Genomic DNA, 18957 nt, shown 5'->3' on the forward strand with positions numbered 1-18957 from the left:
AGGCAATGTTACACACTAGGGGTAACTGTTAAAACACATACCACACACCGCTGTGGCTGTGTGTGAACATGTACTGACTCTCCAGTGTCTTCCCTGAAGACACCAACTGACTTCATTTGAGAGGACCAACGTCATTTAGACAATGGTTGAAACTCAACTCATCTTATGAGCTTTGGAAGAAGAGGAGATCTTCGTTGTTGGGGTCATCCCCTTTTGTTCAATGAGGATCAAACTAGAAACATTCTAGAAGTCATATGTAAAAGAGTTATAAAGTAATGCTAATATCCAGTGCATAATTTAATGTTTTCAAAAATGGGGCTGGAGAGGTGGCTTAGCGGTTAGTAGGGTTAGTACCACATTTTTAGGGACCTGAGTTCACCTCTCTGTTCCCACAGTGGGCAGCTCAGAACCACCTGTAACTTCAGTTCCAGGGGAACCAATACCTTCTTCTGGACTTCAAGGGCACTTACCTTTATATGTGCATACCCATCGCCACAGACTCAAAACCCCATATGCACACAGAACTGAAAATACAAACTAAAGCTTTAAAGAAACAGTCTATATCTGATAAAAATAGCTGAGCAACGTCTTCTACTTTCAGCAGCTATTAAAAAAAAGTCAGTTAAGTAAGACCACACTTTAAGATGTTAAGTTAATTGGCTTGTTTTTTCAATATGGTTTTAAAGGCAATAAAAAAAACAAAATGGGAGACTATAGTGGTCTGTAATTTCTTTTTGCAACACACACACATATATATGCACACACATACACACATATATGTATATGAATATATATGTGTGTATATGTATCTAAATCTTCTTTTCTTTCCTTATTTTTCTATCATTTATTGTGTAGAAGACACACCAATTCTTTTTTTTTTTATTAGGTATTTTCTTCATTTACATTTCCAGTGCTATCCCAAAAGTCCCCCATACCCTCCCCCACCTCCCCTACCCACCTACTCCCACTTCTTGGCCCTGGTGTTCCCCTGTACTGAGGCATATAAAGTTTACATGACCAATGGGCCTCTCTTTCCACTGATGGCCGACTAGGCCATCTTCTGCTACATATGCAGCTAGAGACACGAGCTCTGGGGGGTACTGGTTAGTTGATATTTTTGTTCCACCTATAGGGTTGCAGATCTCTTTAGCTCCTTGGGTACTTTCTCTAGCTCCTCCATTGGGGGCCCTGTGATCCATCCAATAGCTGACTGTGAGCATCCACTTCTGTTTACTAGGCCCCGGCATAGTCTCATAAGAGACAGCTATATCAGGGTCCTTTCAGCAAAATCTTGCTAGTGTATGCAATGGTGTCAGCGTTTGGAGGCTGATTATGTGATGGATCCCCAGATATGGCAGTCTTTAGATGGTCCATCCTTTCGTCTCAGCTCTAAACTTTGTCTCTGTAACTCCTTCCATGGGTGTTTTGAGTAAACTCACTTCTTCCATTGCTTATCTGACTCTTGGTGTTTTGCATTTCCTTAAGAAATATCCTCAGCATTAAAAATACAAAAGCCTGCTAACATCGTTCTAAAGCAGGAGCCAATTAATGATGTCCTTATTGATGTTTCAATAACTAACTGGCAGGGTTTTGCTCCTGCAAAGATGATTTATAGCTGTAACAGTGCTGATTGTCAAATGAATGGAAGCACTTTGCAGCACTAATGGGCTTATGCCATCCTTACCACAGCAGGGAGAGGGCCCATTGATGAAAGGGCCCATCTGTTGCAGTGTTCCACTACCTGCAAGCAGTTTGTGAGTCAGATCAGCTTAATGACTGGGATGTCATTACGGCCTTTGTCCATTTCTCAAAGTCATTGTACCACTGTAGTGTCCTTGAGACATGGCATTTTGTTTATGGACACGTGCTATTCAACAGTATTTTTTTTAAATATTATTTTATTATCCTAAGTGTGTGTGTGTGCACATGTGCTTAAGTGTGTGTGTGTGTGTGTGCACATGTGCTTGTTTGTCTGAGTGTTTGCCATGTTCTTATAGGTGTCCATAGAGGTTAGAGGTATCCAATTCTTTGGAGCTGGATATACAGGCAGTTGTGGGTGCTGGGAACCAAAGAGCAGTATGTGCTCTGAACTGTGGGGCAGTGGGTTGCACACAATCAGCTTGGTCTCCAGTTGAGCATAGGTCTTGAACCCCGGGGGATTCGATGGGTGGTGATTTCCACCTACATGGGATGGAAAATGTTTGATCATGTCTCCTGGACCCCTGGCTCCTGTCGAAGTTACCACCTCCACAGCCCAACAGGAGAGGTGTGTGACTATCAGTCATGCAGACAAATGTCCCAAGCTCCTGGCATTCTAGCTAGACTCCACTCCCACAGTTACCTGATTATAGCCAGGTATGCTCCTCCCCAGTTACCTGACAGATCAGCCCACTATAAAAGGGGCTGCTTGGTCCCTCCTTGCTCTCTTTAGCTCTCACCTTTCTTACTCTCTAGCCCTCCTATCTCTCCCTTCCTCTTTCTCTCCAAGCAGCCATGGCTGGCCTCTCTCCCTCTTTCTACCTTCTCTCTTTCTCCCTGCCTTTCTACAATAAAACTCTAAAACCATAGACTGTCTCTGCTCATCAAAGCCCACCGTACTTGAATGATGGGATAGACTTTTCCCTTAGGAGCTGTGTTTAACCTCCGGCCGGAAGGCCTTCCTGTGCTCCAGCCATTGACCGGACCAAGGACTCTCTCTTCCACATGAGAACCACCCAGTGCCCCCTCTCTCCCTGCCCTCTCCTCCCTTCAGCCCTGGGGCTGAAGGAGCCATCCCCGGGGACTCCCATTCTGTTCTCAGCTCTTCCGAGGTATCCAACGGTGTCTGAGATGCCTGAGGCTGAGAACCTGGTACTGCCACTTGTCCACCACTCACCGAGCTGGGGTCAGTGGCGTCACACAGCCAGACCCACCTGGGGCCTCATGGAAAGCATGGGCGGTCCTTCTGCATCTGCCTACCCAGAGCACTGGAATTCTGGCAGGACTCGAGTTTTCCCCATTCCCTTTATCTCCCTGGCACCCTCTGCCCCGCACTGAAACACAGGGCTGTCTCTCTAATCCCCTCAAAATATTTTGAAAATTCGCCCACACTGAACATGTACAGTCGTTTTGCTGCTTGCTACCCTGTAGGAGCACGTCACCAACAGTTATTTGCATGGTATTTGCTCTGTGTTAAACATTACCTTGTAGTCTGGACGATGTCAAGTACGGAGGAGAAAGGGGAGAGGTTACATACACACGAGGGTCTTGAGCTGCCTCATGTTTTGCTATCTTTGGAGTGTTCTAGAGCCAGCCTCCCTGTGTGACTGGGCAGTGAGTGTACCTCCCGTGCGAACAGGGATTCTTTTGTAATAAAATGTTGGTAGATGAGTAGATTCATCTTGGTGTGTGCTTCATCAGTTTTCAGGCTGAATCACTGGAGGGTTCCATTGATATTATTCAAGCTTGTTCCTATCTTTATGCTCCTTATTGTTCCTAAACACATATGGTGCTCTGGTAGCTGGTATGGAGTCTCACAATTTATCTCTCACTTTCACACTCAGTATGTGTCTTAGTTAGGGTTTTACTGCTGTGAATAGGCACCATGACCAAGGCAACTCTTGTAAGGACAACGTTTAATTGGGGCAGGCTTACAGGTTCAGAGGATCAGTCCATTATCATCAAAGCATGACACATGACGGCATCCAGGCAGACATGGTGCAGGAGCTGAGAGTTCTACATCTTCATCTGAAGGCTGCTAGTAGAATACTGACTTATAGGCAGCTAGGATGAGGGTCTTAAAGCCCACACCCACCATGGCACACCTACTCCAACAGGGCCACACTCACTCCAACAGGGCCACACAATAGTGCCACTCCATGGGCCAAGCATATACAAACCATCATAGTGTCTCATTTTCTGACAATAAATTTCTCCATGCTGAGGCAATCCAACCTCCCTAGCCAATGCAGTACACAGTGGTTAGTCAGCCTATCTGGTGTTTCTATGAGGAAAAGGGCTAAAATGGTTTCTCTCTCTCTCTCTCTCTCTCTCTCTCTCTCTCTCTCTCTCTCTCTCTCTCTCATAGGAAATATAGAAGATATACTATTTTTACATTTGTCTTTACAGTTGGCTGTTTCTTTAAAATCTTTTTTAGATGAAATTTTATTTATTGTATATGTGTGTTGAGGATCAAACTCAGATCCTGAGGGTCGACAGCATGCACCTTTACCAGATGAGACATCTCCCTGGCCCCATTTGAATATTTCTTTTAGACTAGCCTATTGGGCTCTGAACCTCTGCTTTAAAGCCTCTCAGATTGTTTCAGACTATTCATATTCCCTACATTTGAGAGCTAATGTTGCTAGCTTGCCTACTGCTTCAAACTGTATCTACATATTAAGCCTAGTGGGTGTATTTCTCAGGAGTAAAACATTAACATTTTTGTGGCAAGAAAAATTTCTTTAAATGGTGTTTTCTGATATATTTATTTCAAGTCATACTAATATATAGATTTAGCAAGTTAAGAGTAGTAAGAATAGGCTTAAAGTTCTTTTGCTGCTCTAGGTTGGGATTTATGATTCATTTCTGCCTTTTGGGGCTCTTGCCAGGTTTGGTAATATCTACCTGTTACAATCCAAGTACTGAAGAGGCCCAGTCTAGGCTACTTAGCAAGGGTTATCTTAAAGAATAAAAATGAAAACAAACCTTTGTGGATTTTATTTTTAAAACAGAGACTGTTCTTACCTTGTTATCTTAGTCAGGGTTTCTATTGCTTTGACAAAACACCATGACCAAAAAGCACGTTGGGGAGGCAAGGGTTTCTCTTTCACTTTCTGGCCACAATCCATCCCTAGAGGAAGTCAGGACAGGAACTCAAGCAGAGCTGGAACCGGAAGGCAGGAGCTGGTGTGAGGTCATGGAGGGATGCTGCTAACTGACTTGCTCGTTCATGGTTTGCTAAGACTGCTTTCTTATAGAACCCAAAACCACCAGCCCAGGGATGACACCACTAACAATGGTCTTAGTCCTCCCCACTTGATCATTACTTGAGAAAATGCCTTACAGCTAGATATCTCTTGGGGACATTTGCTCAACTGAGTCTCCTTCCTTTGATGGGTCTAGCTTGTGTCAAGCTGACACACAAAAGTATACTTGTGTTACTTGTGTTAATGACAGTGCCAATCTTATCAGGTAGATTAGTTATTCCATGCTACCTACGACAAAAGAAACTTGATATTTTTTAGATAATTAATAGAGAACCGTATTAAATAGGGTTCTCTATGTATGATAACTGCCTTTTAATAACACCTCGATGGAGGACTATTGCCTTGTGAAAAAACTTCAATACTGATAGCTTAATAATAACTGTGAGGTACATGAAGCTTAAGAAGAAGGAAGACCAAAGTGTGGATGCTTTGGTCCTTCTTAGAAAGGGGAACAAATAACTCATGGGAGCAAATATGGAGATAAAGTGTAGAGCAGAGACTGAAGGAAAGGCCATCCAGATATTGTCCCACCTGGGGATTCATACCAGATACTGACACCAAACTCTGACACTATTGTGGATGCCAAGAAGTGCTTGCTGACAGGAGCCTGATATAGCTGTCGCCTGAGAGGCTGTGCCAGAGCCTGACATATACAGAGGCAGGTGCTCTCAGCCAACCATTGGACTGAGCGTGGGGTCCCCAATGGAAGAGTTAGAGAAAGGACTGTAGAAGCTGAAGGGGTTTGCAACCCCATAGGAAGAACAATAATATCAACTAACCAGGACCCTCCCACCCCCAGAGCTCCCAGGGACTAAGCCACCAACCAAGGAGTACACATGGCTCCAGGTGTATATATAGCAGAGGATGGCCTTGTCATGCATCAATGGGAGGAGAGGTCCTTGGTCCTATGAAGGGTCCATAGATACTCCAGTGTAGGGGAATCGAGTTGGCAAGGCAGAAGTGGTTTGTGGATGGAGGAACACCGTCATAGAAGCAGGGGAAGGGAGATGGGATAGGGGGTTTCCAGGAGGGGGGAAACTGGGAAAGGGGATAGATAACACTTGAAATGTAAATACATTTTTAAAAAAGGAACTGTGTGGTAATTGATGGGGTATGGAAAGCAAGCTTTCTGAGCGCCCGTGTGCAATCTACCTGCTCCTGTGCTAATCTTCAATTGCCAACCCTGGAAGTTGGCATTTGTTACCCAACGATGAAATGAATTTGATAGTGAGCGAGGAAATTGTGCTTTGTGATGCTCTTGGCTTTCCAGTTGCTAGGAGAGGGATAACGGAGCTCATGTGCATCATCAGTTACATCCATGAGGCGTGCCGCACCTGGCAGCTTCAGCCCTGGAGAACCTGGGCCTCGTTCTTTCCCGAACACACCATAAACAGGAAGACAAATGCCACCACCTGTCCCTCAGCTCCCCTCAGCTCCCCGATAAATTGAAGCCAGGCTGGCAGTGGGAGGACCATTCATTCCCACTGGAAGTCTTCAACGGAGTCTCTGTGTTGGGATTAAGGGTTCTGAAAGCAGTTTCTTCAGAAGCTGTTGTCGAGCCTCTACAAACAAAGTAACAATTAGAGAACTCTTGCCTGGCAAGGTTTTGTGGTGGCCATGGAGATTAATCTCTTTCTTGGGAAATCAGCTGTTCGCAACCCTGTTGCCCCCACTCCGGACTTTCCACTAGGACAGCAAGCTACCGAGGCTTCTAAATATTCTCCATGGGCTGCAGAGTTCCTTTAGGATGCCCCGAGTTCCCTTCAGGTTTTCACTTACCCCCTTTCACTGTGGGATGGGATTTGGATGTTTAGCACTCACTCAAGGTTTCCCTGGATTACTATTTATTAGGGTCTTTTCACATTACAGGTTCCCTGCACACTATGGCTGCCATTTCACCTCTAATTGAACTTGCAGGCTTCATGTGGGAGGGGAGGGAATCTCGTCACAGTGATTAATATATAATTCCAAATTGAGGTGCTAACAGTGCAAAGGCCTCGCAGCGTGTGTTACAAGGTCATGGTGTGTTGATGGTTATTTGTGATTAGAAGAATGGGAAGATAAAAAAACCAAGTTTGCTCTCGTGTTAATTTGTACATTCTGGGTGGTAGCACCTCGGCTGTAGGGAGTATGATTGAAAGAGAAAAGGCCGCAGCTCCGAAACTTTTGGGTTGGTCAAATCTAGGCCATGTAGAGAATTTTGGTATATACACTAGGAGAAAGTGGGTAGTTATTGATAGGATCTTAAGAGAGTTGTGATTTTTTAAAGATAACTTGGATACAGCAAGATGTCCCAGCAGGTAAAGAATTTGCTTCACAAACTTGAAGACCGGAGTTCGATCCCTGGACCCACGTGAAGGCAGGAGAGAACCGGCTCCTTAGAGTGGTCCTCTGACATCCACACATCTTCTGTGTCCCTCGCACATCATACACATAAGGGCATATGCACAGCAATAATGACAATGAAAAGTTATTTCTTAACAAAAGGTTCACTCTGGCTTTAGGTGGGATCAGAGCTGCGGGGAGGCCTATGAGGTGCAGGAGAGAGTGTGGTTTAGAATCTTGAAGCAGGGTCATGGTGTGGCCAACAGTCCCACATTGGTACTTCATCCCTGAGAGCATTCATGCACACAGCTGTGTCCTCACACCCTGAGTTCCTAGAGTTTAGGAATTCTTATTTGCTGTTTTATTTGCTTCTCAGTTTCTTGTAGTCCCAGAGGATTTATATGCAATCCAACAAATATTATCTTTAATTGTCGTGACTCCATCTCCCATGTCACATCAGCCTCCTAAAAAGAATGAGCTTTTCATATTCTGGAGCTAGCACTGTGTAACGGCCCAATTTCTCTCTGAGGTCAGGGATAACTTTCCTTATTTTGTGCTGTCACAATTACCTTGATTTTTAAATTTCAATATATTAGTACATTCATTATAATCATATATGTTGTCTCATGTTTACCCAAAGAATGTTTTGTTTTGTTTTTTAAATCTACTCATAAGTATAGTAAACATATTTTTGGTAGAGTTGCTATGAAAGAAATTTCCTGCACAGGCAAAAACCAGAAACAATCATGAAATATTTTTGACCAAGCTATCTAGAGTCCCAAGCAAGTATGGCATAGGGAACAGTGACACCATCTCACAGTGTGCTGGGTGGGGGGACCACAGTGCCCACCCAAGCACACTGTGAGATGGTTTCTCACCTTTATTTGCATGCAACTTCGTCTCCCTTTTCCTCTTTCTCCATCCTTTCCACCCCACCTCTCTTCTCATTCTCTCATCGCTCTTCATCCTCTCCCTCTCTATATCATTTTTGCCTGTGTTTATCGTCTCTTTCTCCCCCATTCTCCATCTTCTTTCTCCCCTCTCTTCCTCCCCTCTAATCTTCATTCTCTCCCCTCTTCTTTCATCTTAATTTCTCCTCTCTCTTCCATTCTCATCTCTCTCTGTTCTCTTATCTAGTGTAAGGATCCATGAATCCCTGAAGAATGATACCCTGGACCCACATAGCATGGAAACGAAAAGAGTGTTTTATTCTGCAGAAGTCCAGCATGCTGGGGTCTCCCATTACCAAGTTAGAGAGACCCCCAAGTAAGCTTCAGGATTGCTTTCAAGCACATTAGCGAATTCCTGGGCTGGTGACCTCTGTTAATGCTGGGTCCATCTCTACAGACCTTCCATTACCAGGGTATGGGGGCTGGAAACTTGCTGGGGAGGTCTGGGAACTGTTACTGAGGATGTAGCTGAGGAAGTCTGGAAACTGCTGCTGACCCATTGTTCTTGCCTCAGGCCATGTGGCTGGGACTTTCTATTACCTGGGCATGAAGGCTAGAGCCTGGGGTTTTTTCTATTAGTAACTGACTTGCCTGGACTTGCCTAGTTTTTAGGCCTAGTCTCCTTAACTGCCAACTTGAAGTCTGTCGTAGCAGCCTAACTTTCTCACTATAGTCTTTTCCTACTCCCCTCTCTCTGCAACAGTTTTTCTTGTGCCCCAACCAGATGTTCTACACAGTAAAGGAAGGTGTCTGGTGCAGATGTTATATTCATTAAGGTCTGGTGCAGATGTTATTCTCAGTAAGGGAAGGTGTCCCGTGTAGACATCACACACAGTAAGGGACAGAGTTAAGGCTATGTTTTCACAGAAAGAAAAGAGAGTGATATGAGGCCAGAAGTGAAGGGAACATCTTTCACCTTCTCTTCCCCTCCCATGCCCCTTCACCAGTCCTTTGCAGGTAGTTTAGTTAGAGACTCTTCCTTAAAGTGAGTTGTGTATAAATAACACTGACCCACTTCCCACCTGATCCTCAGATTAAGATTAGCATAAACTCAGGAGGAGAACACACAAGGACAGCCAAGAACAGACTTGCATGGGGAGCAGCCACTACAGTCAGAGGCAAAGAATATTTCAGTAATACATTTGGGGCGGGGGAGACTGTGTTGTCTCTTTATCCTCAGAGGAGCAGTCTCACGATTTTATAAGTGAGAGCATCTTCTCCACTGAGGAAACTGAGGTAGTGATGCAGACAGGAGCAGAGGCGCAGGACTTGGGAGGACCACTTGTCTGCCATGCTCTAGAGCAATAGGACTCCTCCCAGAATGCCCCTGAGAGTGAGCGGTAGAAATGGGCAACTGCATTTCATTTCAAAGTCTTTCAGCAACACTCTCTCTCCTCAGGCTTCATTGGTGCTATCTTGATAACAGGAACAACCTCACTCCTATTACACCGGGTAATTAGTTACAATGGATTAATAGGTTGTGGCTGACAAAGAATCTCACAGTGACAAGATAATGTAGCAGCCATCATGATACTGTTAGGAATAATGACAGCAAACTCACGGCAGTTGCTATTTCCAGGTACAGGCATATGCAGCCATTATTTCTTGTCTTCTCTACAGGGTACAACCTGTTGTTTTCTCTATTTTTAAGATGGGGAAGCAGAGAAAATGAGAGCTGAAATGACTTATAGAAGGTCAAACAGTAAGAACTGGTACCAGGGTTTGATCCCACACAGTTTGTCTCCTTTTAATCTTTATGGATAGGGGCGGGGGCGGGGCGGGGGGGAGAAGTGGAGAGGGGAAGAGAGTATAGAAAACTTTTATCCAGTGCAGAAGGCTAAGATTTGCATTCTGGTCTCACAGGCTGTCCAGTCAAGGTCAGGTGTCTTAAGCAGTGTGGATTTCAGCTCATCCATGTATAAATTAGAGATGGGTAACAATATTTACTTTTAAAATGTTTGCTGAGGATTATGTAAGGAAGCAAAGTATAGGATATGACCTACAAGGGCACACAGTGTCTTATCAGTATTAGGATGTGGGCCTGGTTGGGCTGCCATAACAAAAGATTATACTCCATGGAGGAAATGGTATCAGCTCAGGACTCCCAAGGGCAAGTTCTCAGCACACAGCAGATTTCTTTGCTGCAGGGGGACACAGGCCAGGGAATAAGAGACAAAGACAGGAGATAAAGGGTGAAGGAGAAGTCTGGGAAGGGAACCAGGGAGAGGGAGGAGGAGTATTTGTCTGGAGTAGGACCAAGGACGGCCTCTGGATAGAGAGGAGACAGATGCAGCACATAGGAAAATGGGTGTTAGAGTAGAGTGTATAATTTTAATTAGGCTTGTTAATTAGGTGAGCCAAAGGGATCTTTTGATTGCTGGACTTCAATACTTTGATAAGTGAACCTTGGCAGTCAGCCTCAGGAGGAATTGGCCAAATAAGGGAATAGACCTTGGTGGCTAGCTTTAGGAATGTAATCTAACAGTTTTAAGCAAAGCAGAAGAGACTGGGGAGAAGGGAAAGACCTGCCAGAGTCATGTTTGTGAGCTGGCTTGAGTCCCTTCACTCTGGGTGGTATAAGAGAGAGGTTACTCCCTCCTTGAGTCTTGGAGATATGTAAGATGGAGGTGGAGCAGACACGATTTGTGATCAACCCTCTCTTCCTGGCACACAGGTGCACTCCTCTGAAATGTGTTTGTTTTCACAGGCTCTTTCCTCATTGAGGAGAGAGAATTCATGCTTTTATCTTCCTGTTAGGATAACAGGCCTTATTGAGCAAGAATCTTGGGACGTCAGTGAACCTTAATTATTTCCCTGATGTAGGAAGGACCTCAAGCCTTCACACCAGAATTGTGGGTGGACACAGTTTTGCAAGAGGTGGTCAGCAGGGAGAGAGGACTGGAAGGATGGAGCCATTGGATGTTTGGGATAGTCGAACATCCCAGGCAGATTTCTCAGACTTTCTGTTTAGAGGGCAAAGAAGCGGTTGGTTATTCACAGTAACTTAGTAGATAAACAATACATATTGGCGCCTTCGCCTCGTTTCTATGGGTATGAGAAAGAGCATGACCAAAACCAGCTTCTGGGGCAAGGTGCTTTATTTGGCTTGCACTTTCTCATTACTGTCCTTCATTAAAGGAAGCTGGGGCAGGAACTCAAGGCAGGAACATGGAGGCAGGTGCTGAAGCAGAGGCCATGGTCATGTGCAGCTTACTGGCTTGCCTTCCACAGCTGCTAAGCCTGTTCTCTTGTACTCTGGAGGACCAACCTCCCAGTGGTGGCACAGCCCCCAGAGAGCTGGGCTCCCTCATATCAACCTTTTGTCAAGGAAATGTCCTACAAATTTGCCTACAGGCCAGTCTTGCAGAAGCCCTTCTCAGTTAAGATTCTCTCTTCCCAGATATGTCTAGGTTTGTGTCAAGTTGATAAAAGTCAGCATAGCACGAGTGTCCTCTGCCTTCTTTTTGGTGTCACAGAAAGTGCCTCTTACTGTGCATTGTTTTGGTCTTTTAGGTGAACCTGAATTTAAATACATTGGGAACATGCATGGTAATGAGGCCGTTGGACGGGAACTGCTCATTTTCTTGGCCCAGTACCTGTGTAATGAGTACCAGAAAGGCAATGAGACAATTGTCAACCTGATCCACAGTACCCGAATTCATATCATGCCTTCCTTGAACCCTGACGGCTTTGAGAAAGCAGCATCTCAGGTGAGTGCCCGGCAGGGTAGGTGGCCTGCCTTCTTCATCTTTCTAATATATTAATACGTGTGTACTTGTCTATCTGCGAAGCCATAGTAATGCTTAGGGTTCACAGAGTGTGAGAGAGACAGTCCAAAGTTTAGAATATCAAGAATGAGAGTTCTTCAGTAGAAGCTTTAATGGGAAATCTAGTGAATAATTAAGACTTTAATAGTGTTTTGCTGAACTGTTAAACAAATGGCACTTCTCTATTCGTAGCTGTGGCTAGGCAAATTTGCCTTTAAGGCAGTGGTTCTCACCCTGTGGGTCATGGTTCCCTTGGGAATGAGCCACCATTTCATGGGGGTTGCCTAAGGCCATCGGAAAACACAGATATTTTCATTAGGATTCATAGCAGTAGCAAGATTATAGTTGTGAAGTAGCAACAACAATGGTTTTATGCTTGAGGAGTCACCACAACAAGAGGAATTGTATTAAACAGTCCTGGCATGGAAGGGTTGAGAACCGCTTTAAGTGGTGCCTACTGCACTGCCTGCAGCTGGGTGAACTGGCGTCCTTGCGCCCTCTGCTGGACTGAAGGAAGCATGACTTGCAATTAGGTCATTATTTTACAGAGGTTTAATTGCTGGTTTTACGAAAATCGCTAAAGACATCCCTCTCTGCCACTCCCAACTCTCGCATCCAGACCCCAAATTCTCAGGTTTACAATAAAAATAATTGTATATATTTTAAGTGTCAGGCTAAAGACTAATGACTTTTTAAATTAAGTTAAGGTTTTTTTTTGAGACAGGGTTTCACTATGTAGCTCAGGTGGCTTGGACTTGCTTTGTACACCAGGCTGGCCTTGAACTCACAAGGATCCTTCTGCTTCTGCCTCTTGAGTGCTGACATTAAAGGCATGCATGTATATCTGGCACTAATGGCTTTTACAGAGAAAATACGTGGGCTTACATTTTGATTGGACAAGATTATGGACATTATAGTTCTTACATGTTCTGTTAATTGTGTAGAATGTAAAATTTTGATGCATGTTGTATAAGAATTAAACATTATAAACACATTTATCTTTTCTCATGCTGATCATTTTATTATAAAAACATATAGAGCCTTTTAAAAATAAGTGCACAATGCACAGTTTTTCTTTAAAAGAAACCCATAAAAGGCATTGAAGTTATTAACACATAAGAGATTCATGTCCAATTCATCTTAATTCTTAGGATTATTTATTCGTTTGTAGTTTTAAAGATCAGACTTCTGTGACCCACAGAGGCAATGTTACTTGATGCTAATTGTTGGTGGTGTGATTTTTAAATAGGTCACCTACAATCAGTGAGTTTGTATCGACAATTATTGAAATCTGCTAAACATCGCTTACATATAATTATTATTAATTTAAAAATATTATTCATTAAAACTACCTTTTTCCAAAATGCTTATAACAAATATTTTAGTGAACACAGCAGTATTGGGAGGATATTGCAATAGACAATCTCAGGAATTAGTTTTTGAGGGCAGTGATGGGGACGTTAAGTAGGTATTGACAGTACTAATAAGCAGTGGCGGTTTTTCTGTTGTCTCGTGTAGCCCGGCGAGCTGAAGGACTGGTTTGTGGGCCGCAGCAACGCCCAGGGAATAGATCTTAACCGTAACTTCCCAGACCTGGACAGGATCGTGTATGTAAACGAGAAAGAAGGCGGTCCTAACAATCACCTGCTGAAGAATCTGAAGAAAATTGTGGACCAAAATTCAAAGGTAGCATGTGTGTGGCTTTCCCGGGGTCTGCCGCATAGCTGGGGAAGTATGTTTCAGTGTCTTCTGTATAGTGAATGACACAGGAGTGACATGAATCGTTTTTGTTTTTGTTTTTTTCTGTTTTCAAGACACGGTTTCTCTCTAGTCTTGGCTGTCCTGGAACTTACTCTGTAGTCTAGGCTGGCACTGAACTCAGAGATCTGCCTGCCTCTGCCCTCTTGTGTGCAGGGCGTAGTATGTGGTATACATCTTGAGTTGCGTTTGACTCAAGGCTAAGGCTGGAGCGGCTGGAGTCTGGGACTTTGCTTGACTCTGAGGACTATGGATAAAGTGTGAAAAAGGAAGGGAGCGGGTTGGGGGGGGGCAGAAAACACAGCAGTGAGTCTTGGCTGGAGGAAGCCCTTCCCCCACCTGACCACCAAGTTCTCCAGGACTCCACAGTGTTGATCTTTGTCCTTTCCCTCTAAACCTTCTCCTGCAAAATTTCCAATCACCTACTGTCTTAGTGAGGGCTTTACAGCTGTAAACAGACTCCATGAGCAAGACAACTCTTATAAAGGACATTTAATTGGGGCTGCTTACAGATTCATAGGTTCAGTCCATTACCATCAAGGCAGGAGCATGGCAGAATCCAGGCAGGCATGGTGCTGGGGGAGCTGAGAGTTCTACAGCTTCATTTGAAGGCTGCTAAAAGTCTGGCTTCCAGGCAGCTACATGACTGTCCTAAAGCCCATGCCCACAGTGACACACCACTCCAACAAGGCCACTCCCACTCCAACAAGGCCACACCTCCAAATAGTGCCACTCCCTGGGCCACAAATAGTCAAACTCTCATACCTGCCTTTTCTATTGCTCCTCAACTCTGCTGAGTTTCTTTCCATACCCTGTCTGACTTGGAGGAGACACAGCCTTCCTCCGGGTCCCTTGCATTCCCCTACTTCCCAGTACTCATATCCTTGCCTGGCGTGTTCCCATCAGCTGTATTAAGAGCCCCTAAAATTCCACATCTCTAATTCCTTCCAGACCTCCAGGGAACGTCTGTTGTTCCGTTGCCCTTGATCACAGGGTCCCCTTATCAGGTGGTACCTAGGACCCCAAGCTCAGCTTATCTAGAAAGAAGTGTTTCCCCTTAGAACAGCTTTTGTTTCCTTCATCCCTATCATCAGCGTCTTTCACTTCCTATTTCTGCCGCTGCTCACAGCAATTAGCCCTTATTTCCCAAAGACTTGACCTCCTGATCCCATTCATTTCCATCTCAGTTCCTGGCTTAGTTCAGCCCCATTGTCTTCTCTTCCTTTTTGTTTTTTTTTTTTTTTTTTAATTTATTTCAGTTTTTTTGGAGATAGGGTCTTGCTACTTAGCCCAGGCTAGCCTTTGAAATCCTTTTACTTCTATCCCCAAGTGCTGCTGCATCTGCCCTGTGGTGTCTGTTACTTCCAGGATGTTCTTAAGTGAGGTTTTGGAAAGTAGAATCTCATTATAGCTCCGGGACCCTTCAGATAGATGCCCTGTGGATGCTGTGGATGCTGGCTGACTTAGTCCTTAATCTGCCTCTGGTGGTCATCTGCTCTAGTCATACCCCGAAGTGTACCATCTGCTAACAATACAGTGTTCACATTGGCTGCTGTTCTAATTGATTAGAATATTCTTCCCTTCCCTTCCTTTCCACGTGACCTTCCCCTCTCAGAGACAGCTCCTGTTGGATGTTCCTTGTGTTCTGCGAATATGTCTGCAGTGGGGTTTCTGTTCTTATAGAGCTGCATATGTCTGACAGCATAGTCATTTATTTATAGGGTGGCTAGCTCTTTGACTTCAGACTTCAGTTCATTGCTTGTGATGATTCATAGCTGAGCCTGACACATAGTCAGCTGAGGGCCTCATATGAGTAAGTATACACAAGGCTCACCAGTGAATTGCTGTGTCTGAAGAATGAACCCAACGGAAATCAACAGCTGGAGTTCAGGCAGGCATCCATTGTGTGCAGAGACACTGGGAGGGGACTCTGGGAGGTGGAGAGTTCCAGATTTTTGGCTCAAAGTTCTGTAGTAGGGTTCTGCATTTAGGTTACAGGCTGAGCTTATGGAAGATGCTAGTTTGAGACACAGACTGTGCATAGAGGAGTCTCACAGTCTCTGGTATTAAGAGACAAGCTTCTCTCCTTCTGAGTCATAAATGTCTTTACAGTTTCCTATCCTAAAAATGACGTTCAGGAGGAGGGAGAGCTGGGAAGCAGCGGGGCTGGGTGGGACAGAGGAGGGCAGTGTAATCATCTGTAAGGTGTAAGATGGAAGGCAGGCCGTGGAGGCTGGCTCTGGTATTTGTCCATATACTTTCTCTAGTGCATGCATTCATGTCTTTAACTCTGAGAAAGGAGGAAAATAATTCCTGTTGCCCCTCTTAGAAAAACTGTGAGAATCTCTTCTTCATAGGAGGACTGATTGGCAACTTGGTGCACATGAGATTGTTTCCAGCCAGTATGGCTGTTTCCCTCTCTAGTTAAACCCATCTCATGCATGCATGATTGCTCTATGGTGTTGGCATACAAGTGCTTTGGGCAGTCTCATTAAGAGATGCCAATGGAGCCTGGGGAGATGGCTTACTGGTGAAGAGCACTTGCTGCTTTTGCAGAAGACCCGAGTTTGGTTCCGACCACCTATGTTGGGAAGATCACAATCACTGTAACACCAGTTCCATGGGATCTGGCACCCTTTTCTAGCCTCCAGATGCACTTGCATTCATGGGCACATACTCACAGGCATACATAAGTACAAATAAAAATAAATCTTAAAAAAGACATGCTAATGTACATTTAAAATGAGAGCTTTCATTTAAAATACCCATTGCCACTTTTACATTAAAGAAAATGTTACATAATTAAACTTTAATTCATTACTCAAGATAAGAGCAAGTTTCTTTTCTTTTTTCTTTCTTTCTTTCTTTTTTTTTTCAAGACAGGGTTTCTTTGTAGACCAGGCTGGCCTCGAACTCAGAGATCCACCTGCCTCTGCCTCCTGAGTGCTGGGATTAAAGGTGTGCACTGACAAGAGCAAGATTTATTTATTATAGTAAATCTTTAGTGGTTTGAATAATAATGGCCCTCGTGGACTCATGTATTTGAATACTTGGTCCTCAGTTGGTGAAACTGTTTGGGAATTAGGAGGTGTTAAAGGAGGCTGTCCTATCCCTTCCCTGCTGATCATGGACTCTAACCCTCTGAAACTGTAAGACCCATGCAAACCATTTCTTCTATAAGTTGCCTTGGTGCCAAATCACAGCAATAGCAAAGTATTTAATAAAAGGTAACTAATAATTCATGTCTGGTTCCCCTCCTTTACTTTTGACATTAAGAGTAAAACAACATTTAGACTCAGAGCAAGTGTTTCAATAATGGTCTACGTAGTCTTCACTTTCAAGTTCCTATTTCTCACCATAGCATCTTTACCCCTCAAAAAGGGCTTTGCTTCTCAAGATTTACTTTGTTTTGTGTGCCAGGAATCATGGTTTAGGATGCAGAGTTCCTTGGATACAAATTGAGGGTCTGTGGATGACAGATATCAGGAAAAAAAATCCTATTTCCTTAGGAAGCCCTGCAGATGTCACCGTGTTCCAGTGAGACACCATTAGGGACCAATATGGTCCTCATTTTTCAGACATTAGGAATAAAATTATTCTCTCACTTTCCCAGTTTTACTCCTAAGTCATTTCTCATTTAGCCCCAAGCTTCTCAGCCTGGCTGCCTCCACTGTTGCTTGAGTTCAGCTCGTGAGCCTTGGCCTGAATTGCTTGAAGACAGCAGGGCTTAAAATACATCCGATAATTTATTAGTGTTATGCTTCTCTTCACTGGCTGGAGTTGTGAAGGAATCTGAATAAATATAGTGTTAACATATTTTAAATGCCAAAGCCATCTCGTTATAGAACATGTCACTGAGTTATTCTTAGAGTCTTTAAAATGGAAAAGTTCAGAAGTTTTAAAAAATTTGTTTATTTACTTATTTGTGTGTGTGCATGTGGGTGTTTTGGGGGTGGTTGTAAGTGTGCATGGAGGTCAGAGGGCAACCTTTGGGAGCCACTTTTCTTCTGCCTTGTGGGTCCTTCAGAGAAACTCAGATTATCAGGCTTAGCAACAAGCCCCTTTGCCTCCTGAGCCATCTTGCCAGCACATGTACAGGGGTTTTAAAGTTTTAAAGTCATAAATGGTTGTGTAGTGTTCCAATGTGTTCCAGGGTCTTGCTTTGAGGGGTTCTCCACAGAATGGATCAGTTAGATAGGTAACTATAGTAACCAGGGACTCACAGTATTAGTCAGCACAGAAGACTGCTCATCGTCAAAGAGAACCCCTCTTTATTTTGTCCAAAGGTGGAATTTACTTGATTGTTCTTGAAAACAGTAACATGCATATCAGTAATATGGATGTATAAAAGAGAGCTAACAGACAAAAGTTAAGAGCTGTGTGAAAGTTTGTGTTTTCAGGACTATATTTGAGCTTGTTCCAATGCATGTTTTTTAAAGTTTTAAATTTCAAACAAGATAAATCCAATATAAATAAGTAGATGTGTTTTGGGGACAAAATTATAAAGTCATTAACATTTTCATCTTTGAGCTTGTATGTCTTTACTCTATATTCTATATCTAGCATTGATTAGTAGAGAGAATAAAACCAAACAGCCATTTGATTGACACGTTACTTTACATTTGTGGGATCTGAATGGTCCATCCACACATATTCGCAGGTGTAATGATCAAATCAGGGTGAAAATGATCAAGCAGGGTGATAAGCGTTTCCAGCTCCGTAGACACTCATTATCTCTTTGTACTGAGAAACATTAGACATTTTTCTAATTATCTTATTGTTTTAAAATTTTGTTTACTTATTCATTTTGTGTGTGTGTGTGTGTGTGTGTGTGTGATATGTGTATGCAGTGTCTGCAGAATCCACAAGAGTGTTAGAATTTCTGAAGCTGGAGTTATAGGTGGTTGTGAGCTGCCTGATGTGGGTGCTGGAAAAGTAAAGCTAGGTTCTCCAGAAGAGCAGTAAGGACTCTGGATCCCTGAGTCACCTCTCTCGTCTTCTTCTAGGTCTTTATAAACAAAGAGTTATGCTGCTGGGTTGTGGAACACCAGAACTTATTTGTCCTGTATAAACTACCTTTGGTACTGGTTAACTGTATCCTCTTCTAAATCACACCTTCTCACAAGTATGAACACCCTATGGGGAAATCAGAGTACAGGTCATCTAAAGTCACCCTAGGCCTTGTAGCCT

General features: G+C 43.7%; 1 protein-coding gene across 1 annotated transcript in view; it reads left to right on the plus strand.

Annotated features, from left to right (window-relative positions):
* The window catches only part of Cpe (carboxypeptidase E), a 108683-nt gene that overhangs the window by 70949 nt on the left and 18777 nt on the right, over positions 1 to 18957 (plus strand). The window contains exons 2-3 of the mRNA XM_021169884.3: positions 11756 to 11952; positions 13528 to 13695. Of these exons, the coding sequence (XP_021025543.1) occupies positions 11756 to 11952; positions 13528 to 13695 (365 nt within the window). The remainder of the gene's footprint in view (positions 1 to 11755; positions 11953 to 13527; positions 13696 to 18957) is intronic.

The sequence above is a fragment of the Mus caroli genome, unplaced genomic scaffold (genome assembly GCF_978045245.1).
Source record: "Mus caroli unplaced genomic scaffold, Mus_caroli_1 scaffold_10, whole genome shotgun sequence".
In the NCBI taxonomy this organism is placed as follows: Eukaryota; Metazoa; Chordata; class Mammalia; order Rodentia; family Muridae; genus Mus; species Mus caroli.